Source organism: Delphinapterus leucas, chromosome 4, assembly GCF_059928025.1.
Source record: "Delphinapterus leucas isolate spDelLeu-1000000601 "Yukka" chromosome 4, BTC_Dleu_Yukka2, whole genome shotgun sequence".
NCBI classification, from domain to species: Eukaryota; Metazoa; Chordata; class Mammalia; order Artiodactyla; family Monodontidae; genus Delphinapterus; species Delphinapterus leucas.
The window spans coordinates 81,279,455-81,306,004 of record NC_143132.1 but is presented as its reverse complement, the minus strand read 5'-3'; the positions used below and the strand labels follow the sequence as shown (position 1 = coordinate 81,306,004).

General features: G+C 47.3%; 1 protein-coding gene across 15 annotated transcripts in view; it reads right to left on the bottom strand.

Annotated features, from left to right (window-relative positions):
• DGKG (diacylglycerol kinase gamma) overlaps positions 1–26,550 on the bottom strand; it is a 206,741-nt gene that overhangs the window by 42,942 nt on the left and 137,249 nt on the right. For all 15 annotated transcript variants that reach the window (XM_089910732.1, XM_089910727.1, XM_089910731.1 and 12 more), the window contains 2 exons: positions 21,367–21,457; positions 2,822–2,999 (listed from right to left, as the gene is read on the bottom strand). In XM_089910732.1, coding sequence (XP_089766858.1) covers positions 2,822–2,999; positions 21,367–21,457 — 269 coding nt within the window. The remainder of the gene's footprint in view (positions 1–2,821; positions 3,000–21,366; positions 21,458–26,550) is intronic.

The window sequence follows — 26,550 nt, the reverse complement described above, 5'->3', positions numbered from 1 at the left end:
AAGAAGGAAGAAACCTGCCATATAATTCTGTTCAAGGAGTCCACTAGACCAAAACCTGGCCGTGCCTTAATTCTGTGGAGCTGTAAGCAACCTATGCTCTACAGGAACCTGTATGATTGTCAGATTTGCCTATTTTACAGATAATGAAAACTGAAACCCAAGAAGTTGAAAGGACTTGCCCAACATCATACACTAGTGAGAGGCAAAGTCTGGACTGGAACCCAGGACTCTTGACTCCCAGGCCAATGCTTTTCCACTTTTTAAAATGGGTTGCCTCTTTAGCGTTTCCTCATTAACATCTCATCTTAAAGGAGATCATGGCCCTTTAAGAAAAAGCTTTCACTGTAGGTTCGTTCTCTGCAAAGCCCAGAAGCCAAGACTCCCTCCTCAGCCTCTGCTCTGATCAGCTCCTGTCCTCATCTAAAGAACAGGAAGTAGCTGCATTTTTAGCTCTGAAAGCATACTCTTGGGGTGGGAGAGGGGGATTTGGGGAAGAGAGTTCCTGTACATGAAGGTCATGAGCGATCAGCAGACACATTACTCTTGCTTGAAGAAGGGGAAGATATACGGTAAGACATACAAGGGAAGATGACGATTGTCCTTGAGCCCCAACCAGAAAACATCCTCAGCAAGAGCGGCCCCCAGCCCCTGCCTGAGGGGAGGGGGATTCTGCCCTGATTCTGCTCTGCCTGGATGCCAGAGTGGCGGCTGGGGTGGGAACACTGGGGTGGGAAAGTTTGCAGAAACTTTCTACAACTTCCAATGCTTCCCCCACCCTCTGCTAGCACCCACAACTTCCCCTGCCAAGGGAGGAAGGAGGAACACATTATTCAGTTTAATAATTTATACAAATTGAAAAGTTTACTCTGAAATAAAGGGGACTTAAGAGGGAAGCAGAGAAAAAAAAAAATTCCCAAGTCGTCTCTTAAAGGACACAGGTGTGCAGATGACCCCTCTTGATGACCTTGCTTCAGAATACGACAATCTGATTAACAGGTAGGTCTGAAATAAGGCAGTAACAATTCCCTCAATGGTTGGCCAAGTTTTGTTTCCTTCTACTGGTGGGATCACATCCAGCCTTAGGACTAACCACCTGGGACATCAAAGAACCCAGACCCAGATTCCTGGACACTTGTCTATGTCGGTGGTTCTCAAACCCGGCAGCCCATCAGATCGTCTGGGGAGTTCATTACAAATTTAGGTTCCCAGGAACCAACCCAGAGATTGATTATGGAGATCTGGGCTGGGGCCCAGGACTTCATTTTCGATAGGCAGGTCTGGTTTAAAAATCAATGGTCTGGTCAATCCCATCCATTCAGTCATCAAAACTTTTATACCAGATGCTGGTTTTATGGCAAAGAAAACCAACGTCCCAAAAAGTAGGTTAGTGCCAGCACTTGGATTTGAATCCATTCTCTTGCCTCCTCAGGTGGGGTCTTTGCCAAAGCCCTCACATACGGCTTCTCCCCACACCCCTACTCTGGCTCACCAGGCCACTGAGAATCCCTGCGGATCAGCGGGGCCTGCTCATCTGATCCACAGAAGAGGCAGACCTGCCAGGAACTTTGATTGAGGCCCGTCTGGTTTGCTGGTGGCAGTGGCTGGTAAGGGGTAGGGCTGAAGGTAGTTTTAAGGGCACTCTCAGAAAGCTGTGTCCTGTATCCTGGTGGGCAATTGATGGCCTCTAAGGCACACTACCCAGTTGTCCCAGGCAGGAAGAAGAGTCGGCTCATGGCAGGGTGGCAGAGGCAGAGGGAGTGAGGGGGCAGTAAAAGAAGATGCAGTCCGGAGGTGACGAAAGGCCAAACCATCTAGGACCCTCTAGGCCACATGAAGAGCTTTAGCTTTCAATCTGAGCCACTGCAGGATTCTGAGCAGGAGTGGCATGGACGGACATATTTTCCCAGGGGCATTCTGATGCAGTGGTGAGAAGTGACTGTAGAGGGTGGGGGAAGAAGCAGGGAATCCAGTTGGGAGGGTCTGCAGTAATCCAGGGGATAAGGGATGGTGGCTCAGACCAAGGTGGTAGGAATCTTAGATGTTTTTAAAGAGTAGAGCTAACAGATTTTTGGATGGGTTGGGTATGAGATATGAGATAAAAGGGAATCGAGGATGGTGCCAAGTGTTTTGGCTTAAGCAGCGGGCAGGTTTGAGTTATCGTCAACTGAGATGGAGAAGGCTGTGGGTGGAGAAGGTTTGGGGGAGGGACGTCAGAGATCAGTTTTGGACTTGCTGAGTCACTGGCACTCACGTGGTATTTAAATAAAGTCTCACTACTCGATGAGATCATCAAAGAAGTGAGTACAGACAGAAAAGAGAAGAGGGCTGGGGACCCTCCCGTATAAAGAGGTTAGAGAGAAGATGAGGACTCAGCAAAAGAGACTAAGAAGGAGTGACCAGTGGGAAACCAGGAAGGTGTGGAGTCCTGGAAGCTGAGTGGACAGTGTTTCCAGGAAGAAGGAGTGATCAGTTGGGTCAGATGCTGCTGACAGATGAAGCAAGATCAAGATTGAGAACTGACTATTGGATTTAAGTTACTGAAGGACACTGGTAACCTTGACACAAACAGCCTTTGACCCTAACCTCATGGAGTCCCACAGTTTGACTACTGACTGTCATTCAGGGCTCCCTTATTGTAACTTTTCTCAATTAGGTTATTAAACATTGCAGCATCAGGGATGATGAGTCAGTGTATCTCCGAGTCCCTGTAAAGCTGTAGAAGCTTCTAGAACCTGCTGTAGACCCTAATACAGTTTGCTGCCAGACCCGCCTGAACATCCCTCCCACTGACCTAGAGCAATTTTCCTCATGCTTGGCTTACCTTGAATGCAGAATTTCAGTTCCTTGGGGTCAGTGACGACCTTCCTGCTTTCCCGGATCACAGCCCGGTTCTTCTTGGTTTCTCCCCAGAGATTGGTGCCACCGTACATGCTGGGAATGTTGAGAATAGCAATGCCTTCAAGGAAGATGCCGCTCAGGTCCACCCCAACTCCGTCACACTGAGGGGCAGAGAGAGAATTTCATCCGTTAGTGTCCTCAGTATATCCCAACCCAAGGTGGCATGTATGTATGTATGTATGTGTGTGTGTGTGTGTGCACATGTGGTGTGGGCTCTCATGGAGAATGTGAAAGGCCGTCAGCCACCAGCCAGCCTCTGTCAGAAGCTGAATCTTGGGCAACGTTGCTCAGGCCTAATGCTTTGGCCACTGCAGTGGGGTGAGGGAGGTCCAGTCCTGGTCAGCTCTGGGGAGACAGCACAAAGCTCCAGGAACCGTCTATAGATCTAGAAGGGCTTTAGGGATGGTTCAGAAGACAACTGCAAACTGTTCACCAGTCCAACCTCATTATCATCAATCCTGCCCCTCCGTAACCATTGTGAAGATCTGGTGGAGCATTGAGTCCAGAACCTAACACTGCATATTCTCAACAAATGACAGAAAAGTTTCATTTTACCTCTTCTTATTTTACCCCTCTTGTGAGAAGTATAAGACTTTAAGAGTTGGATGGCTTTCAGAATTTTCCTGTCTCCTGTGTCTCTATCGTAAGTGCAATTTTGGCATATGTGCTTGCTGATGTAGCAGAGTTCCTTTATCCAGTCTCTACCACCCACATCACCGCCAGGTACAAAAGGCCAGTAGGCTCCAATCTGCCCGTCTCACATATCTATAAAGTCAGCCTACTTTGGCATAATGCTTACCAATGCAGCAAAAAGTATATTAGCTCTGATCCTCGTTCCTCAGGATTGGAGATAGTTTACTTCATTTACAGAAGAAAACATTACCCAGAGAGGTAAGCTAAGCTATCCAAGATGGCACAGTTGATAAATAACAGAGCAGGGGTTCAAAGTTGGGCAATCTGACTACAAAGCCCAAGCTCTTCGTCTTGCTTAATGTGAGGCAGGAAAAAAAATCAAAAGCATGCAACAAATATCCACTATCTTTGAGGTTACCAACAAATCCAAACTTCCAGAGATTTCTTAACAGATGAGAAATAGAAAGGTAGGGCTTGTTGCCATTCATTTTGGCATACTTCCTGATTTCTTTGCAGCTCTCAATTTATCGTATCTTATCATCCCCATGACTTGTCTCCCCAGCTACAAAATGGTAGAGAGTGAGCTTCTTTGGTGACTGGGAATTCCTTTCTTTATTAGGAAGTTCTGATTATTTCAGAGGTCTTTTAATGTTGAACCTGATTCTCTTCCTTCCTGCTTCCACCTGTTGGTCTTATTCTCCCTTCTGAAGTCAGACAGAATGAACCTCCTTCTCCTCCATGGAAGTGCCCACTGGGTACACGATGACGTGCATCCATCAGCAGCAGCATCACCATGCATATGCATTAAACATTGCCATTTGCCAGGTAGGCTTTTATACACATCTCATTTATTACCTTCATAATAATCTTATAAGTTAGTTACTAGGATTACCCTCACTGTACTTTTGGGGAAACTGAGGCACAGAGGCAGTTAAGTAACTTGCCCAAAGTCACACAACTTACAAATGGAAGTACACAGATTGACAGCAGGCTGTCAGAGTCTCAGTCTCACCCACTCCTTTCTCTCTCTTCCCTCTCACACCACCATTTAGTTGTGCCTCAGGGTTGAGCACTGTCAAGTCTCTGGCTCCTCCTGTGGGACTTGCCCCGTTCTGTACACACTACGGTTTGTTACTGTCCTACTCCATAAGGTCCTGGCACTGAAAAGAACACCAATGGCAGAATTTGATGGCACAGGCGGCAATGTCACCAGCACTTCCTGGGGCTGGGATCCCCTAATATTATCACGCCCCAGAAATGAAATAATGTGAGGAGCCCAGGTAGAGGCTCAACATGTCCCCCATGATCATTATCCTTAGTGTTAAATATGATCAAGTTTGCACTAGCTCTTTTATGAGCAGCTACATGACGACTGAATCACTTCAGCTTGAGTGGGTGGTCATCTCAGGCCCTCAGGCCCTCATCCCATCATCTACTTCTCAGCCCAGTCTTCCCCATCCTGAACTTGTGTAGGTATTTTTAAATAACTTAGACAGAGGGTTTTGCACTTATTTAATTTCGTCTGACTTTCAGCCCAAGCCCCCACCAGCCCATCTAGTTTATATTAAGTCTTCATTCTGTGACCCTATGCAGTAGCTCTCCTATTATTTGCAGATTAAGTCCATTAATACACATATATAAAGGGCAAAACAGGGAATAAGCCCTCTCCTTGGTCAGTTTAACACACCCGATATTGTGCATTAAATGGCCCTTGGGGTGTGGCTGCCTTATCAGGGCTGCACCCTCTGAACAGGACTGTTGCCCAGCCCACTTTTCATTACAGTATGGAATCATGGAACTCAGAGATGAGAGGGACCCAAGAGAACATGTCCTATCTTTCATCAGTGAGGCCCAGTGAGGTTAAAGATCTTGCCTGTGGTCACCCAACTTACTAATGGTGGAGTTAGACTAGTATCCAGGTGTTCAGACCTCAATTCTGTGCTCTTTCCACTAAAACATAAGACATTGTGCTGAGATCAAATAGCTTTTCCTAAATAACCACCCTACAACCTCTATCAGAAAAGGAATAAGAGAACTCATATTAAGCCACTAATATCTGTAAAGGGCAAGTACTTGGTTAATACTTTATTCCAGAATTTTGCCAGGGGTTGGGATGAAGTATATCAGTCTGTGGTTTCCAGAATGTATCCTTTACTAATTTTTAAAAACTGGGGCATTTGTGTGTTTGCCTCTCATTGGATGGAACCCACTGTGTTTTCTGGATTTGTCAGAGTGGTCCCCGAATGCCACCTATAGGTTTGTCCAGCAACTTGGATTCAAGTGTGTATGTTTTCCAAGGCCAGTTAGTTCTCTATTGATCAGCTTTGGGCTCTGATACCTACCTTTATCATTTGTTCTTCCAATTTTGGTTAAGGCTACTCTCTCTCTGGAAAAAATAAAAAAAACTCTTTCGGAATGTCAAAGTCCTAAAGAGGTATGCTTTCCATGTTCTTTTTTATTTTTTTGCGGTACGCGGGCCTCTCACTGTTGTGGTCTCTCCCGCTGCGGAGCACAGGCTCCGGACGCGCAGGCTCGGTGGCCATGGCTCACGGGCCCAGCCGCTCCGCGGCATGTGGGATCTTCTGGACCGGGGCATGAACCCGTGTCCCCTGATTCGGCAGGCGGACTCTCAACCACTGCGCCACCAGGGAAGCCCCACACATATTCTTATTTAGGGATTTATAAATGTCAGACTTATTCTCTGACTTATTCACTGGGTCAGACTTTTCTCCAAACCCTGAAATTAGCTTTGCTCAACCCTGTGCCCAGCATTGAGTTCTTGAACGCTTATCACCTCCTAGACCACTCAGTCACTTTCTCTGTTGGTTGTAGTGACTTCCGCGTGACCTCAATTTATTCATTGTTGGCCAAAACGCCCCCTCCCTTCTAGAAGTAATAATAATAATACTAGCAGCTATTTGACAAGAGCTTCCTTGAGCACTGTGCTGGTCCTTCCCTTACATTCTCTCTTGGGATGCTCACATGAACACCGTGAGGGAGGCACCATTGCTACCCCCAAGGGACAGGGTCTCAGAGGGGTTAGGGTGCTGGCTCAAGGCTACACAACTTCCCCTCTACAGGCTGGCAGAGCTCGGTTGCAAACTCAGGCAAGTCAGATGCCAGATTCTACTCTGGAGACGAAAGAGTCAGTGCAGCAAACTGGGACTTTTGCTGATGCTAGACTTGTCGCAAAATTAAACTTCCAGCTGTTGTTTGAATAATTGAAATCTCCCACTACTACTCTGTATTGTAGAGTACTCAGAGCAGTGCCTGGCACGTCAATGTTGGTATCAGTATTATATCTTGCTTCTGTGCCAGATTTGTGTTAAAAAAAAAAAAAAAAGTAAACCATTAGCACAGCACAGTCCTTGGCACACGGTATTCCATAAAGTCACCTTTCTTCCCTACTGCTGTTTTAAGTGCACTCTGTCCCCTCCATCTCTAGTCATAACAAGCTAGGAGTGTTAGTTATTAACTTGGTAAGCCGTGAACCTCTCTCTGGAAGAGCAAACAATCCTCACTCTGCTTTATGATAGAAGGTCCCCTTCCCCCACTATCTCACTGAGTCATAGGTGGACTGGGGCAAGTAGAAGAGGTGGGGGGAGCCTGGGGACTGTTGGATGTAGCTGCTCCCCACCTTTGGAATGCACCTATTTGGAAATTGAGAGGCAGTGCCTTGTCTTGGAAGGAGCATGCCTGGGCTTGGAGACAAAGAGATATGGGTTTAAATCCTGGCTCTGTCACTTGCCAGCTGTGCGATCCTGTGTTGGTTCCTTAACCTCTTTGAGCTTTAATCTGTCATCTGTAAGATGGGGTGGGGATGGGGAAATAACATTTACTTCGAGGGTTTGACTGGTCTCTGGAAGACAGCAGCATTCCAAAACAGTCTGCATTGTTATTACAGTTAATAATAATATTACCTGTGCCATGAGGCATTTTTCAGCCTGAAATCATCCTCCCACTACCTGAGATCTTGCTGGAAGCATTTTAATGGCCCCTTGGCCCAACTCATGCTAGTGGGAGCCTTGCCTGACCATACCTGCATGCCCATTCTCCACGCTTCTTGGCCTGGACACCACACACTGATTTCTTTCAGAACCCCAGGGCTGCTTAAGGCTCGGGAAAGGTAGAAAGTTGCCGTGCTAGATCTGGGAACGTGGAGCCCAGAGAAGTACACTGTAGGCTTAAATGGAACACCGGCCCCAGGGCCGCTCCCGGCGGGTTCCTCAGCTAAATCTTCCAATAGTTCCATGACGTCATAGGGGCCCCCTCCCCCTGCTGGGACCCGGGTGGGGGGCGCCTCCTGGGGAGAGCGCAAGGAGGAGGGCGGTCCCTGTGCTCACCATTGGCCATCGCTAACCTAGGACCGGGCTGGCAGGCTCGCCCCTGAGCCGAGGCTGCGCTGCAGCAAAACCCAGGTATTTACAGCCGGGTATGGGTCGAAACAGAGGGCTGTTGTCCCGGCTGCCCGGCAGCAAGCTCGCACACGCCCCAAGTTGTGCTCAGAGTGGGCGCGGGCTGCGAGGTGCCGGACGCGGGCCTCCCGGGTCCGAGGCAGCAGCGCTGCAGGCGCGGGGTGGGGTGGGGTGCATCCAGGCCAGCCCGGTTCCTGCCCGCCTGGAAGCCGTTCAGGAATCTGCCGGAGCCCAGGCCGGGAGCCGCCCGCGCCCGCCTGCTTCAGGCCTTGCTGCGCCGGCCGCAGCTGTCGGCAAGTTCAACAGTCGTCCCCACTTGCGACGACAGTACCCATAGTTCTAGTTTCTTTCTAAGCCAAGGGATGGTTGGTTTGGTGGAGGGCCGGTGGGTAGTCGTATTCATCCCATTCCCCCAACCCCCTCCCCCACGTCTCAGATCCTTAAAATCCCCATAATTTTGGGCAGAACTAGGACCCGCCAAGTTCTCCGTGCTCTCTGAGGGGCAGAGAGCCGAGGAGGTGAGAGAGGGCAGTGGTGCTTCCCTGCCCGGGCCTCGGGCTTTTCCGAGCCCCGGGTGCGTACCTGCCGGCCTCGGTGACCTGAAAAAGGCGGCGGATCTGAGTGAGGCCGCCTGCATTTCAGCCCGGACGATCCTATTTAGGAAGGTCCTCAGAGAAGGAGATCCCATAATTTATTTGATGACCTGTTTCAGTTTTTAGCAACTAGGAAATTCTCCCGTCTTCTGACCTCGATTCACGGTGCCATGGATTACGCTGATTTTCTCCAGTTCGGAACGCAGATTGTTTTGTTTCATACTCCTGCCATTGGGCAGTGTCTGCTCTCTGGAATGACCTCTTCCAGGCCAGATTATAAAGTGTAACCCAGGCCTCGATGCCTCTGGGGGCATTTGTCCCCTTTCAGCTTGAAATTTTCTTTCTTGGGTTCCCTGCCTCTGCATTATCTTGATTGTCTCTCCCATCTTTGGTGACTCCTTCCTGGACTTTCTTTTTAAAAATCTTTCTATTATGGATATTTTCAAATATGTAGGAAGATAAAATAATAAATCCCATGTACCCCAAATCTCAGCTTCAGCAATTAGCAATTCACAGCTGATCTTATTTCAACTCTACCCCAGTTCATTTGAACTATTCTATAGCAAATCTCTGATGTTCTATCATTTCATCTATAAATACTTCTGTATGTATCTCTAAATAAGACTCTTAAAAAAAGAATTATCTCAATTCACTTATCATTCTTAAAAAGTAACAATAATTCTTTAACATTGATAAATAGCCAGCAATTGTTCAAATTTCCTCAACAGTCTCATTTGAAAAAGAAAATTGTTTTGTCTGAAAGGTCTACAGAGTGAATTTGGTTGATACGTCTTTTAGGTTTCTTCTGATCTATAAATTCCCTGTTCTTTTTTTTTTTCTTGCCGTATAATATTTTATTGAAAGAAATGGGTAATGGGTCATTTGTCCTGTACAGCAGAGCAGACTTTAACGTGCATACGAATCACTTCAGGATGATTAAAATGCAGATTCTGATTTGGGAGGTCTGAGGTGGGCTGAGACCGCATTTCTACATCCTCCCTGGTGATACTGAGGTTGCATACATGATGGACCACACTTTGCATCTCTGAGGTGTTTTTAAAACATATTCCCAGCCTGTCTGGAGACTTGATCAAATTCAGGGTCGACATTTTGGCAAGAATACTCTATCAGTGTATTTCCTATTGCATCTCATCAGGAGACACATAGTTTAGTTGTCTCATGTTTTGGTGATGTTCAGGTTGGTTAGTGGGTTCGGGTGTCGTCAGCCTGACTCTTCCATTATAGAGCTCTTAATCAGTGGATGATGATCCTTGTCTGGACCCATTATTGCAGTCCTTTAGTGGTAGGATACACTTGAGGACACCCTAGCACCCTTTCTGTGCTCTTCTTCCAAATTTCTACAAATGCCATTTTCTCTGTGCATTCTTCCTTTCCATTCTCCAAAAAGGCTCTCCCTCTATCTCTCATCTCTGCATCTGTGTTCTCATGGAATCAAAGACCTGAAGAGTCTTGCAAGATCATTCAGTCTAATTACCTCATTTTATAGATGAGAAAAATGGAGGTTAAGGAGGTGAAAGGAATGGTCCATTGTCACACAGCTAATCAGAGTCATCAGATCTGGAATTAGACCTCTGGTCATTTAGATTGGCAACCAAGAGGACACGTGAGTGATTTTGTAAAGAGGAATTTTGGCAGCTGGATGAGGGCCAAAGCACAGAATCTTAGAATGGTAAAGCCAGATGGAACATTAGGTTTGGTAATGTCTGATTACCAGAATGAGAACAATGAGGCCTAGAGGTGGTAAGTTACCTTTCTAGATCACATGGCTGTCTCTTGGAAGAGCTAGGGCTTAATTAGGGCCACATATATAGGCCACGGAGCTGGGCCTACTTGCTTCTGTTTCTGCTGCACTCACTGTCTAAACTGCCATGCAGCTCTTTGATGCGCATTAAAATCCTAGTCCAGCTCAAAAGCTAGCTCCTCTCTGGGGCTTTTTCTGTAGAGGAAATTGCTCTAGCTAGAAATGGATCTTCCCCTTCTCTGAATTTTCATTGCATTGTTTTTCTGTCGTATATGGAATGTATATTCTGCCGTAGATCATGCATATTTGCCTGTCCCCAGGAGATTTTAAGCTCCCAGAAGGGAGGGACCATATGTTCCATGGCTCTGTGTTTTCCATAGTTCTGGTATGTCTTACCCATTTCAGAAGTCCAATATAACTATTTTTTAATTGGAAGAATGTGTACAGAGATCCTCAAACAAAAACCAAGGTGTTCCTTAAAGAAACCTGACAAGGTTTTTTTCCTTCCTAGACGAGTTCCCACAACTTCCCAGGATGAGTATATTGACCGAATAAAGTGGACTGAATGCCCAGGTTAGGGAGAAATACGGAAGGTTAATCCAAGTCTGCAAGAAATGGTCCTCTGATCACAGCTAAGGGAACTCTATACCTGAACAGCTGGTAATAAGAATAGGACACATGGGACATGATGTATATGAGACAAACATTAAGAGACAGAAGACAAAAAGCACTCATTCATGCATCAAGAATGTTGGGAACCTATTTTGTGCTAGACCCTGGGGATGGAGTGGAAATGCGACACAGTCCCTTTCCTTAAGGGACCTCCTGCAGGTCAACGCTAGAGGCAGTGATATCCTGCTAAATGCTTAACAGCGGGATCTCCAGGAAAAAAAAGAAGCTCTGATTGTGGTGTTCCACAGTGTAAATATTCCCACTATGGCCAATTTCAAGCTACAAATGTGACATCACCGAAGGCAGAGTTGGGAAGAGATGTGCCAGCAGGCAAGCTGGCCCCAGCATACCACTGAGAAGGCAGTAGATATCTGCATATCTGCAGGGCCTATGGCCAGAACAGAGAAATTTACTGGGAGTGAAAGAAAAGCAGTCAGGGCAAATAGTGCTGTCTATTTTCCCTAGAGAAGAACTAGAGAGAATGTTTTTAGTGTCAATAATCTGATGTGTATCCTGTCGGAAGAAAAGGGAAGAAATTGAGTGGTGTTGATGAGTGATGATAACATTTCTAGAAAGACAGTCTGGTATTATCTACATTAAAAAAATTTTTTTTGGCCTGGCATGTAGCTAAATCTTCCAGAGCAGTGGCTTCCCCTGCATTCAGAGGAGCTGTTTTATAGCATTTTAGGAGCTAATGTCTTGCTTTGGGCGGTTAGATACTAATACACATGTGCTATATGATAATATTAATAGATATAATTTATTGAGTAGCTATTATGAACCAGGCACTTCATATATTTTATGTCTAATCCTTACAGCCCCGCAAGGTTGGTATTTGTATCCTCTTTTTTACAGATGAGGAAACACTGAGTCAGTGAAACTGAGGAAGGTCCTTGTTTTCCCAGTTTTTCCAGGTTTGTGGTGGGCTTCATGAACTTACAGGTTTCCTGCAGAAGATGCAAATGACGAGATCAAGAAGACAGTCCAGCTTACAGAGCATGTACCTGAGGCCTTGTGAATTTTGTGCTTTGTTATCTATGAGACTACTTTTGGAGTATTCTAGATGTAAGGGATTTGATTCTTCATCTTAAGGAGGACACTGGAAAAAATAGAGTCTATCAAGAGAAGAGTGGTCAGGATAGTCAGGAGTCTGTACATCAAGTTGTATAGGAACTGGGGACGTCAGCAAAGATCAATAGGAGATGACATGGAAGATAGATTTCAGCCCTATGAAGGGCAGTCGTGTGGAGGAGCAGAAAGGCATGTTCTGTGTGCCCTCAGATGGTGGAAATAGGCCCAAAGATGGGGAATTCAGTCATGCATCCCACAAACACTTATTGGGCCTCTATTTTCTTCCAAGCATTGTGCTAAGGGCTGACGAGGGAAGGATGTGGCGATGAAAGGGACATACATCCTTGTTCAACATCGTGAAGAACTTTCTGAAAGTCAGAGCCTTCTAACAATGGAACAGGCTTCTGGAAAAGTAGTGAGCTTCCTACCCTTGGAGTATTCAGGAAAAGGCTGGATGTCTACTTATCAGAATAAGCCAGAATGAATCTTTCAGTTGAGCGGTACATGGGACCAGATCCCCTTCCAGTTCAGAGATTCGGAGTCTTCATTCAGCCTTGCTTTGGCAGGCTAAAGTGCTGTGCGGAAAAAGTGTCATCATGGTCCCCCTCCTACCGCCCGTGTCCATCTAGCCGCATGCTCCGCGTTCTCTGACAGTGAGTGGTGGCGGGCCAGTTAGACTGGAAAGTGGCTGCCATCTGTGACAGGGATGATGGCATTTTGGCGGGTTTGTGTGGGCTCCAGGAATGCAGCACTGAAGCCATGTACACACAACCTGCTTAAGAACATCCCATGGGCAGAAAATGTTTTCTTCCTCTTCATCCCTCCTCTGTTGCTGTGCCAGGCGGGCACAATGGTGCCTTTGAGAGGGGCAGCTGGAAGGGGGTGTTGGCAGGGAGGCTGGAAGTAGAACATTGCAGCTGAGGGGGAACCAAATTCATTTCCAGGAGCAAGCCTGCCCTGGATGCCAGTTTCCAAAACAAAACTGCTGTTTCTCAGAGCTCACAGTGGTGGGTTGCCTCAGAGTTGGACAGAGGGCAACGCCGTTTCCTATCCGCTGCTCCATCCTCCCCAGGTTAAAAAAAAGTCCTGGTGTGTTGAGGCATTCTTGCTCTGGATGCAGATTCATGGGCTTTGCTGTCTGTCTGGGGATGTCAGACCGACTTGGGGTGGATGGGGCTTTCTGAAGGGTCAGACTTGCCTGCAGATAGAGCGGGGCTGATGGCCATAGGGGCAGGTAGGCTTCTTGGCCACCAGAGAGGGCTCAGGATGGAGACCCTTCCTTCTGCCTTTCAGAGTCACTTCTTCTAACCCCCTAGCAGCCCTGCACCCTTGCTGCCATATGGGCTCTGCCCACTCACTGTCTTCATTCTCCTGGGTGGGAAAGAGGTGGGAGAACTCTGGCATTTCCTGTCCTGGGTTCACAGTTGTCCCAGACCCTCGGCTACTTTCAAAGTTCTCAGCAACAGCTCAGAGATGGGCGTGGGAGGTCTTCCCACTCACCTCACAGTTAGGAGAAGGCCTGAGTACTGACTGGACTGCAAGCTCAGCTGTCTCCCACTCTGTGTTGCAGTTGGAGCAAGGTGGGTCCCTTTTACTTTGGCGGCTTCCAACAAAAAGGTATCACTTGAGTCTGGTCAAGTAGTAATTTCTGTTAGTGTTCACACTAATTATGGGATTTTTTTTACACTTGGGTTCAAATTGTACAATCAATAACTAGAGAGCAATTACTTCATTTCAGGTACTGGGGAGACAGGATGAATAAGATAGAGGCCTTGCTTCAGACAGCTTGCCAAGTCCTGAATGGGAGCCCCGCCACCAACTCAGCTGACACATACATTAGGGGGAAAGCAGAGGTGTAATGCAGAGGCCAGCTCCTACCGGGAGGGCTGTGGCATTGTGGGAGCATGTGGGCTTTCATCTGAGCTGATCTTGCAGTACTTATCTTTAGGAGACTCAATTTCCTTGAGTAAACAATACGCACCATGCAGAGTTGTTATGAGGATTAAACAAGACCGTGTACCAAAGTGCTAGGACAGAGCTTGTTGCAAGATGAGCGCTCAGGAAGTGGCTGCTATTGTTATTAACTTGTGGATCCCAATGGACTTGAGATATCGCGTGTATGTGCACACATTATTTAACCGCTCCTTTGTTAGATTATATGCCCTTCCTGAAAGAGTCAATTCTTCTCCTTTCTTAGTTCCTCTTCTATAGAATACTAGGATCAGCAAGTTTACGACCTCACTAAGATAGAGAACCAAAGACCTATCCACCATAGCCAATGAACATATTTGTATGTAATATTCTCTGCCTGTTTCATAACCCAGTTGTAGAAGCAGAAAAGGATGGGAATAGCTCTCATCCAAGGTCCCTGAATCTCCTGAGTGTAGAGATGAAGATCATGAATTCTTTTCAATATTCTAAAAAGTCTAAGAGAAATAATACATTTCCCACTGACAGGGCCTCACAGGTCATTATTATTTAAAAGATGCATTTGTTTGGTAGACATAGCTTGGGGAAAGTTTTTCTTTCACTAAGGGACCTTGGTGGGTAGAAAAGTTAATAAGCTCGTTGGGGCAGAGGTTAGGCCGAGAGATCGCCCAGGAATCTGTGTGGAGGTGCCTTCTAGCCCAACATGCTGAGTCATGTGACCCCAGCCTCAGTCTCCTGAGACCTCCTCGGGCCTCATCTACCCACTCTGTTGCATATATCCCCGCCTGCTTTGTGAAAATGTAGGCATGAGAATTCATCCCTAAAAATTATTCCAAAGTCCTTGGGAGACACAAAGCATGTGTTAGCCAGGAGTCTGAAGACAAAGAAAATCAAAGCAATTCACAAAGAACAAAGGAAACGGAAAAGAACAAGAAAATAAAAGCATAAGGATGAATGGAGGCTTGAAGTGAAATACAGGGTATGCATGTGTAGGGACTAAAAAAGAGGGTCATTTAAGAGAGAAAAAGTTACGTGTCAGAAACTGTAAGCAAACAATGGGATTTTTAAAGAGGAACTGACAGAAACAATTTCTTCGTAGTAGGCTGAAAGATTTTAAGGATCAGTGAAGGAAACTTGTAGTCAGTGCGTGGCTGAAAGAGGGAGAGAGACGGAAAGGATGGAGCTGTGTTTAAAAATGGATAAAGATTTAGGAAATCAAAGAATCACAGAGGTCCTCCAGAGGCCTGCTTTTAAAGACACAAAGGCTAATATTACAGGATTGAAATAAGATCAACATTAGAACAGTACTGATCCCTGATTGCTGAGACTGGGTTACTTTTCCTTTTCGCCTCTCTATGGTTTAACATGTTCTACCATGGATTTGGATTACTTTTAATAATGAAGAAGAGAATTTAGCACACGTAGTAGGAGGGAGCGGGAAGAAACTGAGGCTGGGGTATTTGGAGCAGTGAGAACTGTAGGATGGGCAAGAAGGAGAAATCTGAAGAGCACCAGCTGCCTTAGGTGGCCTCACAGTGAGGATGCTGCTGGAAAGATGGAGACCCTGGACTCGATGGAGGAAGTGAATGGACTCCAGAGACGGGAGAGGATGTCCTCTAAGGCCCATTCCAGTCTTTGACTCCAGGGTTTGATGCATGATCAGGTTGCCACCTTTTGTTTTCTAAGAGCTCAAAATCCCCTGCAATGCTCTTCTCAACTTTCCCTTCCCCATGAATACGTTTTCGTTTCATCTCCTCTGGAATCACTGTGGCTGTGTTGATGGGCTGAGCATTTAGCTAGTTCCCACCTTCATTACTCCAAGCTCTGAAAGGCTCTACCCGCCCAAGCTGAGAAGGTGTAGATGATGCCAGAAGAGGCCAAGGTGCTTGAAGTTCTCTTCCCTCTAATTGAGGAGTGTGCAAAATTGCCAGTGGATACCAAGGCAGCCATGGGTTCTTTCCTGCCACTTACTGGCTGGGTGAACTTGGCCAAGCTACTGAACCTGTAAAGTCCTTGATTTCGCTCTTCTGGAAAGTAATGACACTTGACTGGATTGGAGTAGCTAAAGGTATCTGCTCAATCTTAAAGTAATCTGATTCATTATTTACTCAGCTTCTTTACATACACATGGCTGTGCTAAATATTAGTTTTAGAATTGAGGATTCTCATAGACAGGGCCCATCTCATGCTATGGCTTCAAGATCCCTAGTACTGTGCCCAGCACATTCCCTTTTGTAAAAATCACATTAAAAAAACTGAGATGAAATTCACCTGACACCAAATTAACCATTTTAAAATATATGATTCAGCGGCCTTTAGTACTTTCACTCACGCCATCTTTTTGAAGTGTTAGACTAACACAGCCTTTTGGGGTTGGTTCCATTTTGTTTTAATAAAACAGTGCTGCACTGCACCTCCATGCTCATCCCCTTGCAAACTCACGTACAGGAAGCTCTCCAGGTCTAGGACGTGAAGAACCTGCTGGGTCATTTGGCCTACAGGTGCGTTTTCAGTTCAGCATTTGCTGTCAAACTGCTCTCCAGAGTGGTTTACCACTGCTGTCTGTGCCCCGGCAGTGTCTGAGAGTTCCCATTTCTGCTTCTCCTCCCATCGTGGGGTGCGATATTCCCCATCGTGGTGTGGGAGCACCACAGCACAGAGCGGGTAAAAGAAATGAACCAGCTCCGGCAACGTCACCGCGGAGAGGTCTCAAGAGCTTAATGGTGAGTGAAAAAGGCAAGCTGCAGAGCACCAAAGGGTTGTGGGAACTCGACTCCATCCAGAAAATTTTATTTCTTTGGTTACAAAGATACTTGAAGGGAATACAACAAAATATTGACAAACACCAATTCTAAGTGAGGGGGAAATGGGAGGGTTTGATCTAAAAAGTTCTCAAAACCTTGTTGTATTAAAAAAAAAATCCTCAATTAAAAGGGGGGAACTGATGTGCAGAGATTCCCAAAATATACTGGGGAACAGATTCTTTTGAAGCAGCTTCCACATTTGGACTCACTTTTCCCCATGCAGAGGTTCATATTAGTGGAGCTGGCTAGGCTTCCCTTGTGAACATTGTTTAAAAGTAGATACAATATCAAGGAATTTTGGAGGTTCTTATTTTTAACCAGTAAAATGAAAAATTTCCACAGCTTGTAATAAAATAAGTGCTCAAGCAGAAGCCTGCCTCTTTTGCTCCATGTAACTACAGCTCAAAACCTGTGCAAGGCTATTCTGGGCCTGGGGTGCAGGGGGTGACTCACTGTGCCCCTCCCTCACCCTTCCCCCACCCGTTTATTCAGGTAAAATCAGATTAGAATAAACATCAAAGGCGGCTTTGGAAGGGAAGGGAAGTCAGAGACATTGAGACCAGGGCTGATGACAACCATGTGGGTGACATGCTGGCTTCTTAATTAGAGGCAACCGCAATTTATGAGCACCCATTTCCCAGGAACGGCACTAACTTTCACAGCTTCCTTTGTGTGCCCGTGGAAGAAACATTTAGAGCGTGCATTCGCAATATATAATTTTTTGCTCTCTTTTTCATAAATGTAAAAGTCTCATGCCTGCTTTTAATGTTATCTGAAATGTTAAAATAAATAAAAGTATGTGACTACGAGCAGATCAAGCATACCTCGTATCTGTGAGAATCTCTGCTCTAGAATAAGGTGCCAGTACTGCCCTGAAACACCCGAGTTTTGGGCAAATCTGGATTTGAAGCCTGACCTGACCACTCAGAGGCTGTGGACCTCAGGCGAGCTTCTCGCTTTCTCTTAGCTTCTATCCCCATCTCTGGAAAGGTGATATGATACCTGCCACTTGGGGCTGCTTGGTAGATTCTGTGAGGCACTTAGCACCACTGCCAATTAACTTAAAAAAATAACAAACCTGAAAATGTTAATCCGAATAATAGCCCTGGGAAGTAGGCTAACCCCTTTCTTCCCATTTTATAGATGAGAATACTGAGGCCCAGACAACAGACTTCCACTGAGGAGGGCTAACGCTTGTCCAGACCAAGCCCCTTTCACTGAGTACCGCCCCCCACCCCCACCCCGACCAAATGTCTGCAGGTGAACAGTAGATCTGGAGTCACCTTCTCCCCAGCCTTAGTCTTTGACCCCAAAATAGTGTCCAGGGTGATTGCTCACGTGGCTCCTCAAGGCCCCAGGATCCAGTTTCCTTAGGTTAAGTAAGTATTATATTAACCAGCTCTTGTATGTTCTGTCAACTGGGCTGTAAGCTTTACTTCAGAGAAGGGACCAAGTCTCCTAGGCCTCAGTAGGCCACAAGCCTCTGAAAAACAGGCTGTATTCCTTGTGAGAGACTTTCAATGGAGACCTTCCCTGCATAAGCTCATTTTACCTTTAAGTTTCACCATCCAAGTTTTACCAAGGTGACACACAGACACGAAACTAGAAATAGACTTTCCTATCTGTTCCCCTGAACCCCTTACTTTCGTGCCCCTTCTCAAGTCACTGAACCTCTCAGCCTCAGGTTCCTCACCCGTAAAGTGAGGACATTAATATCTTCCCTGCATGTTCTGTGGATCAAAATAAAATGAGATGCTGTGTGGGAAAACCTTTAGTAAACTTTAAGGCAGTTTCCCTCTCTGACTCTCCTCCTGTCCAGCCTGAGCCCCCTCCTTCCTCAAACGAGCAGTAGGAGTGTGCCCTCTGTTCTCTTAAAGCATTTCTCAGCAGACCTGCCCAGCTGCCTCAGCTGAGAGGGGACCAAGTGGCCCCACATTCAGTAAAGGAGGAAGAAACAGTGCGTGCATGCTGAAAAATTCGTCGAATTTCTAGCACTTGTTAGGTCCATCTCTATTTATCGTGTTCTAAGTTAACTCCTTCCAGGATGCCTAAAATCTCCTGTCTTACAAGTTTCCAGCAATGAAATCTTGGTCAAGTTACTTAATGTATCTGAGCCTCAGTTTCCTCATTTAACAAAATATGATAATACTTGCCTCACTGGGTTATTGTATCGAATGAGGACACATTACAGTAGGCAGTCAGAGCCTGTGATTTTTTTTCCGTCTTCCCTTGTTGCTTTTCTCTCCTGTTTATCTTTCTAAACCTCCGTGCCTCAGCTTGCTTTCTGTGATGAGGGGATAAGAATACCTGGCCTACTTAGCTCACTGCTTGTTGTGTGACTCTGGAATAAAGGCTGTGGGAGGGCTTTGGAAACGATGGCGTGTAGTATAAATACCGGTGTGGGGTTATTCCCGGGGTCTCTGACCTTGAACTGATGAGCGTGCTGGTCCTCCCAGGCCTGGGCTGTTGTGTGCAGTGACCACATGTAGAAGGTCACTTAACATACCTTCTCTTACTGCTCTTCCTGAGGCCCCTGATGCTCTCACATCTACCTGTGGTGCCCTGTAGGCTCCTTACACCTGTCACTCACACGCCTCCCCCTTCTGTCTCTTTCGCCTCCTCTGGATCACAAGACCCAGGACTGTCCACCCACTGCTCCCTGGATACAGAATGATGCCTGCCCCAAATCCTCCGGGCTGTGAGAAGCTGCCTGTCATATGAGCCCCCCATCTTTAGCGTCCTGAATAAATACTAAAGACTCATTATGGGGAGCTAAGGAAAATAAGACGTGCTCCCAAAGCCCCCAACGACCCACAGTGTGAACCACCTCACCCCCTGCAGAGGCCACCAGCCCCCTCTGTGGTTGAAGAAGAGCCACTGAGTATTGGACTCGGAGGGGGCCAGGGTGCTGCCGGCTGGGAGCTGGGAGGGCGGGGCCCACAGAGGCAGGGGAGCTGAGCTGCTCTATTCTGGGCACAGTTTCCAGGCCAGCTGCAGGGAGAACAAGCGGTCGCTGTGTGTCTGCAGCTGGCAGTGGTTAGGCCAGGGCTGTCCCTCACTTGGGGTGTATTAAAGACACCCCAGCAGATGATCATGCCAACAGCAAAGATGCTCACATCGCTCCAGCTACGTTCAGTCTGCAGCCCAGCCCTCTCCTCCCTCCCTGCAGCTCCCCGGCCGTGGATTTACATATCCATAGAGTACAGCGGGCACAGCGGGCTCCTCAGCCTTTCCCCGGTGGAGGTGGTACCACCTGGGGACATGTGCCCCTGGCTCCTGGGCCTCTCTGCCCTCTGACTGAGCTGGCTAAAAGTTCAGGGGATTAGCTGGGGCGGCGCCTCCCACCCTGGGGTTGGTAACCCGGCAACCGCTGGGGAGAGACAGGCAGATGAGTCAAAGAGAAGCACAGAATCTCTGGCTTTGTGTTTTGTTTGTGAAAACTCCCTGTGAATGCAGGCTCCCTTCTGCAGGGAGTGGCAGGGCTTTCCCACACTGCTTCAGGCGAAGGGCTCCTCCCCCAAGGGATGCCCGGGACCCCCTTGACTGCTACTGCAGGCTTAGGGACAAAGCCCATGGGCCGGGAGGAGCCCATCCTGGCCGAACTCTCTGACGGCCTTTCACTTGTTCTTCTCAAGTGAAAACAAGACTACAGGCCTGAATACCATGGGAAGGGGTTGGGGGAGGGGGTGGTGCGGGTTGGTAAACTGAGAACTATGGGCAAGGGACCCGATGGGCCTGAGGTCCCGCAGCAGGTGTGCAGAGAAGTTTGGGCTTTCAGGTGGTCAGAGACCAAGCAGACCTTTTCATAGAAGTGACAAGACCTCACGAGAGCAGCCCAGCAGATGCGGGGTGAGAGGTGGGAAGTGGGCAGGTTATCCACCGGGAAGGGAAGCTGACAAGCCAAGTGTCTGAGGCAGGCTGCTCCAAGTGCCAGCAGAGCGAGGAAAACACGAGTGCACCAGTGGGGTCAGCTGTGTAATTTGAGGGGCCTGGTTCAAAATGCAAATACAGGGCCCTTTGCTAAAAAATCATCAAGAATTTCAAGACAGTGTCAGAAGAGCATTAAACCAAGGGCCTTCTGAGCGACTGTGCAGGTTGCACACCCATGAAGCCGGCCCTGGGTGCCTGTGAGTCAGCTCCTTGAAAGCAGAGGCGGGCGAGCTGGGGGATGTCTGGCTACCTGCGGCCTCAACCCCAGACCCCTCAGCCCTGTGGCCATCAGCTCCCAGACTTTTACCAGGCTTGGGACATTGCCTCTACCCTCACAGCAGCTCCTCTGCCTGCGTGGGCAGCACCTGCCTTCACCTCTCGGAAAAGGGGAAATTTCAAGGCCACAGTGGGGAGAGGGCTGGGGGCCGGAAGGGACTGCGGACCTGGGTCCACTGGGCCTCTAGGTCTGGATGAGCCGAGAAAGGCAGGCACTGTGACTAGAGCCTCCTGGGAGTGAGGCCGTGGATGTGTTGGGAACAGGATGGATGTACAATGGACTACACTTGGGATCACCTCTTGAGGACGCTCCAGGACATGTCCTGAGGGTACGTTAACAGTCCAGGAGCAGAACCAAGGTCCAGCAAGCCTTGGGAACTCACCTCCAACTCTATGTGGTCGTGGAGTTTCTTGCAGGTGGCTGCGAAGGTCTCTGAGGTGCCGAATTCAAAGTACCACAGCTTGTTCTTCATCCTGGACCACGAAGCAGAAAGATGACTCAGTGTTCTGTGTTTGAAATGGTCGTGTACAACAGCTCTGCTGTCGGTGTCCCCAGTCTTATGTTTTCAGTACTTGTTAATCGTATCAGGGATGGAACATTTTTAACCAACCGTTCTTGCTATGAACTTAGAGAAAAACCCATTTATTTCTTAGACATCACGGCTACTCTGGGTGAACTGCCAACAGATCTGTGAACTTCCTGGTCAGAGAAGGAGAAAGGCCTGCTTTGCCTCCGTATCTGGATCAAGGGAGGAATTCCATGAAAGTCAACCAGAGGCGGCAAGGGACAGCATGCTCTGGTCACTGTCCTTTCTACTACTAACGCAGAGGAACTTCAATAGCTGGGGTACAAAGGGACGATCAGACAGCCCTTTGAGACTTGAGGGATGTACACTCTCAGGACAGAGGGGGAACAGCCCAACATTAAACCAGCGAAAATGTGTGCTTCTTTGCCTGTGCTTTGATTGGGAGAAGCAGAGTGGAGAGAATTGGACACAGATTTGCAGGCAAGGTGGAAAGAGAAGAAAAAAACGCGAGTTGTTTGCTAGCAATACTTCCCCCCACTTCTTTCTCAACTGTGTTTGCTTAGGCTATGACAATCCTTGTTCTATTTGCTTCAAAGTAAGAGCTCACTATTTTGAACTTTAAAAATTTTCAACATTTTCCTTATTGGGGGAAAGAAAGAAACACAATGGGGTTCCCACGCAGCCGGGAGCTTTGCGAAGTCAGATGGTGTGTCCTGACACTTGGTCGCTCTGATCAGATGGTCTCACCAGGAAGTGTTTCTGAAGGTATTCCATTCCTTCCATGCCAACTGTCATCCCCTTATCAGGGGCTGGCTAAGAGAAGGGACACTGTCCAGTTCATAAGCTGATAGATTCTGCTGAGGAAGGATTTTAAAAAATCACATTCTTCTTGGCACACTCTTCAGGAGAGAGGATGCCGCTCTGCGTGTTGCGGATCCTCCATCCTCAGATCTGTGGACTAAGAGGAAAGGAGCATTCTTCAAAGGGAAGAAGGCTCTTATTTCTTCCTAGTATTCCTTAGGTCATACTGTTTAGAATAACAGACAAAACTTTTCTCTCTACATTTCTCAAAGAGTCCACCTAGAACTTGAAGATGAGACTGTGTCCTCCCATTGCGTGAAGATTTCTAAGACCTAGTTCTAAGACCTAGTTGGGAAGATTTCTGACTCTTGGTATGCAAGAGAAGAAATGACAAATGATGAAGGAAATAAGAATAAGCAGGGCTTCCCTGGTGGCACAGTGGTTGAGAGTCCGCCTGCTGATGCAGGGGACGCGGGTTCGTGCCCCGGTCCGGGAAGATCCCACGTGCCGTGGGGCAGCTGGGCCCGTGAGCCATGGCCGCTGAGCCTGCGCGTCTGGAGCCTGTGATCCGCAACGGGAGAGGCCACAACAGTGAGAGGCCCGCGTACCGCAAAAAAAAAAAAAAAAAAGAATAAGCAAGATTTATGGAGTTATGCTCATGAAGAAAGTTAGAAGGACTGGGTGTGCTCTAAGTAGACCACTGCTTCTCAACCAGCGTGCTGCGGCACAGGTACGCCTGAGATACCAATCTCCTCAGCCTTCAGGGTGGCCAGGTTGGGGTCTGGGGCAGGCTGAGCACCACCCTCCCCATGCCACAGCTGGCATTCTCTTCTGTGTGACAGAAATGCCAAACAAATGCTTTCGTTTTCTATGCCTGCCATGATATGCATAGGAAACACTGCTCTGATCACTAGTTCTCTGTATGCACAGTAATGGGAATACAAACTACCTGGGGATTTCATTGAAATGCAAATTCTGATTCAGTCCTTCAGGATTTGGGCATAAGAATTCCTTGTTTTCTACTAAGCTGCTAATGCTGGTCCAGGGATCACACTTGGAGCTGTGAGGATCTGGAGACTACATTTGTGGTTCTGAGACATTAGTATTCATAAGAATTACTTGGCGAATGTGATTAAAATGCTAGTTCCTGGGGTCCAATTTGTAGAGATTCTGTGTGATAGCTGTGGGACGGGGCCCAGGATTACGCATTTTTATGAGTGCCCAGGTGATCATTATGCAGGTGGTCAGCTGTCTGGACTTTGAGAAACATTGCTCTAGATCCCAGTGAAATGACACCCAAGGAAGAGGACAGACCGATTAACCCTGAAAGAGAGGATTCCTCAGGGAGGACAGAATGAGGGTCAGTGCCTTTCAATAGACAGTGATGGCAAAAGACCCAGTAATAGGAAAAACACAGATTGTCATACATGTCAAGGTGGAGGATGCCTCTCCAGCAGTGAGAGCATCTCTGCAGCCAGGAGACCCGCATTATGATTCCACTTTCAAATATCACTGCTGGTCTGAATCATGACTTTTGAAAGTTATTGCCAGGAGATTTAGAGTTTTAATAAAAGTTTCCAGAAGCCACAAGCTATTTTTTGCCCAGAAGTGGCTCTTCTGATGATCTAATAAGGTTAAGAGGTCATGGTTAGGTCAGTATCACAGAATGACTGAGAGGATCAAACAGACTGCTATTCCATTGCTGGTTAAGTGTCCATTGCTGGCTGTGTAACCTAAGCCTCAGTTTCCTGATCTGTAAAGTGGAGATAATAAAAAGATCCGCTTCAAGGGGTAGTTGAGAAGATTAAATGGGATGACTGCAAAGCACTTCCTATAATGCTTGCTGCATGATAAACTCACCAAAACTGTCAGCTACTTACTTATCAGTTATAATTTCAATGTCTTTTGAGCTGGCATGTTTGGATAACATAATAAGGTTAAATGACAGATCAGGTTGGGTAGCCGTAGACATTATACATTCGAATTTTTCTGGGACAGAAAAATATGTGATCGTATTTGTCAGATCATGTTTCTTGACTTTTGGTTAAAAATACATGTTCCCAACATGTCTAATCTAATAGATTTTTTCCAGAGTCACAGACCACACCCTAATCCTTGGTTAATTATCTTGACTGGTCACATAATTGTCCAAGACGTGATGCTGATTGCAAATATGCTTTTGAGAAAGGGCACGTTTGGCGTGAGACAAAGTAGTTATCGAGTCAAGAAATATTCGTTGTGCCAGGACTAGATAGGGTGTACTAGGTGCAATGGAGGACAAAACACAGCACTCCACGGGCCAGACACCTGGGAAGGGCAGCCAAGGAAACAGATCATAGGGTCGTGTGCTAAGCACTGGGACCACCTAGGAGGAGGGACATCCAATTCTTAGTGGGACCACCACTCATCCTAGGTGGATGATGAGTTCCGAAGGATGTGGAAAGGAATAGGGAAGGTGGAGGAAGAACATTCTAGGCAGAGGGAAAAGCCCAAGCAATGGCACAGGGTAAGAGAGAGCATAGACCTGCTAGAGGGGATCTGGAACTCAAGGAGGGGTGGATTGGCCAGATAAGGCTGGAAGGGCAGATAGGAGCAAGATTATAAAAGCTGGGATGCCATGTGTAGGTGTTTGAGCTTTATCTTGAAGTCTGTAGTGTGTCATGGACCATCCTTAAGTGGGGGTGGTGATAGGGGGTGGCAGTAGTGACCTGAACAGACTTGTGCTTTTTAAAGATCACTCTGTCCCAAGTCTGGAGAGTGGACTGCAAGGGGTGGGTACAGACTGGAGGCCTGGAGAATGGTTTTTAGGTGGTGTAGAAACTCAGGAGAAACCCAGGAGAGAATTGGGAAGGACCTGAACAAAGGTAGTGACAGTAGGGCTCAGGAGAAGAGAAGGGATTCACAAGCTAAAATATAGGAGGTGGAACTGACAGGGCTGGTTTGTTGTAAGGAGTGAGTAAGAAAGAATAGCCAAAGTGACACCAAGTTTTTGTCTTAGGTGGCATGATTGATGGCAGGTGCTGTTCACTGAGAGAGTGGCACAGGAGATCAACTCTCCAGTGGCAGTCCTCTTTGTAATTGAAGGACAGCACTTTTGTGTTGTGGCTCATCTGTCCATCCATCCATCCATCCACCCACCCACACATTCATTCATCCATCCATTCACCCGTCCATACATCATCTATTGAGCCATACTATGGAACAGGCACTGCATAAAGGCCTGGAGATAAGTGATGAGTAAGACAGGCAAGATCTCTGCCTCACAGAGTTTACATACTTTTAATAGCTTCCCCAAGATGCTAACCTCTGCCCCACAGGGAACTTATGTGTTCAAAATCTGACAGCTTTTGGGACTTCCCTGGCGGTCCAGTGGTTAAGACTCCACAGTCCCAATGCAGGGGGCATGGGTTCGATCCCTGGTCGGGGAACTAAGATCCCCGCATGCCGCACGGCACGGCCAAAAAAAAAAAAAACAAAGACAAAATCTGACAGCTTTTATTTCTCCTCTTTTAATTCGGGCACATTTTAGTTAGAAGTAAATACATTCTATTCCTATGGTTCTTTGGTTTTGCACTCTGCTAAACATTTCACGAATACTATCACTTTCGATTCCCTGAAGAGCCCTATGAAGTAGGTACTATCACTACAAGTCAGGGAAGACTTGGGGGAGAAGTAAGTTGCCTAAGGTTGCAGAGCAGATAAGTGCGGAGGGGGCACCCAACCCTGACTGTCGGACCCCAGAGCCGGTGCTTTGCTCCCCTGCCACGGTATCTTCTCATGCTTCTGCATGTTGTGTGGTGTGGTGGTGTGTGCTCCTACTACACTGCCTAGGCTGCCCTGGGTGTCCTTCACGAGGCTGTGAAACGGATGCAGGTGTGGGCCTGGGGCGTTAGCGGCTGCATCGTGCACTAGGAAATGCTGTCTGACGAAGAGTGTGTGTCGCCCCCCACCCCCCTCCCCCAGGTCCCGGTGGCCAGGGAGGTTCTAGAGGAGTTTCGATTGGATTTGTCACAGGAACCTCCTGGTCTTGAATCTACACAGTCTCAGAAAGTCAGGGAGACCGGAATTGATCCCTAGAAAAGCCAGATGCTCCCAGGACACCCTGCACCTTTCATTCTCTCTGCTCACCCAGAAATGAGGCAGAGGCAGTGCCCTTGCACCATCTCCTACACAGAGTGAAACAGGGAAAGCTGGGAGACAAACGTAAATTGTTCCTTGGGTACCTCCAACTTCAGCTTC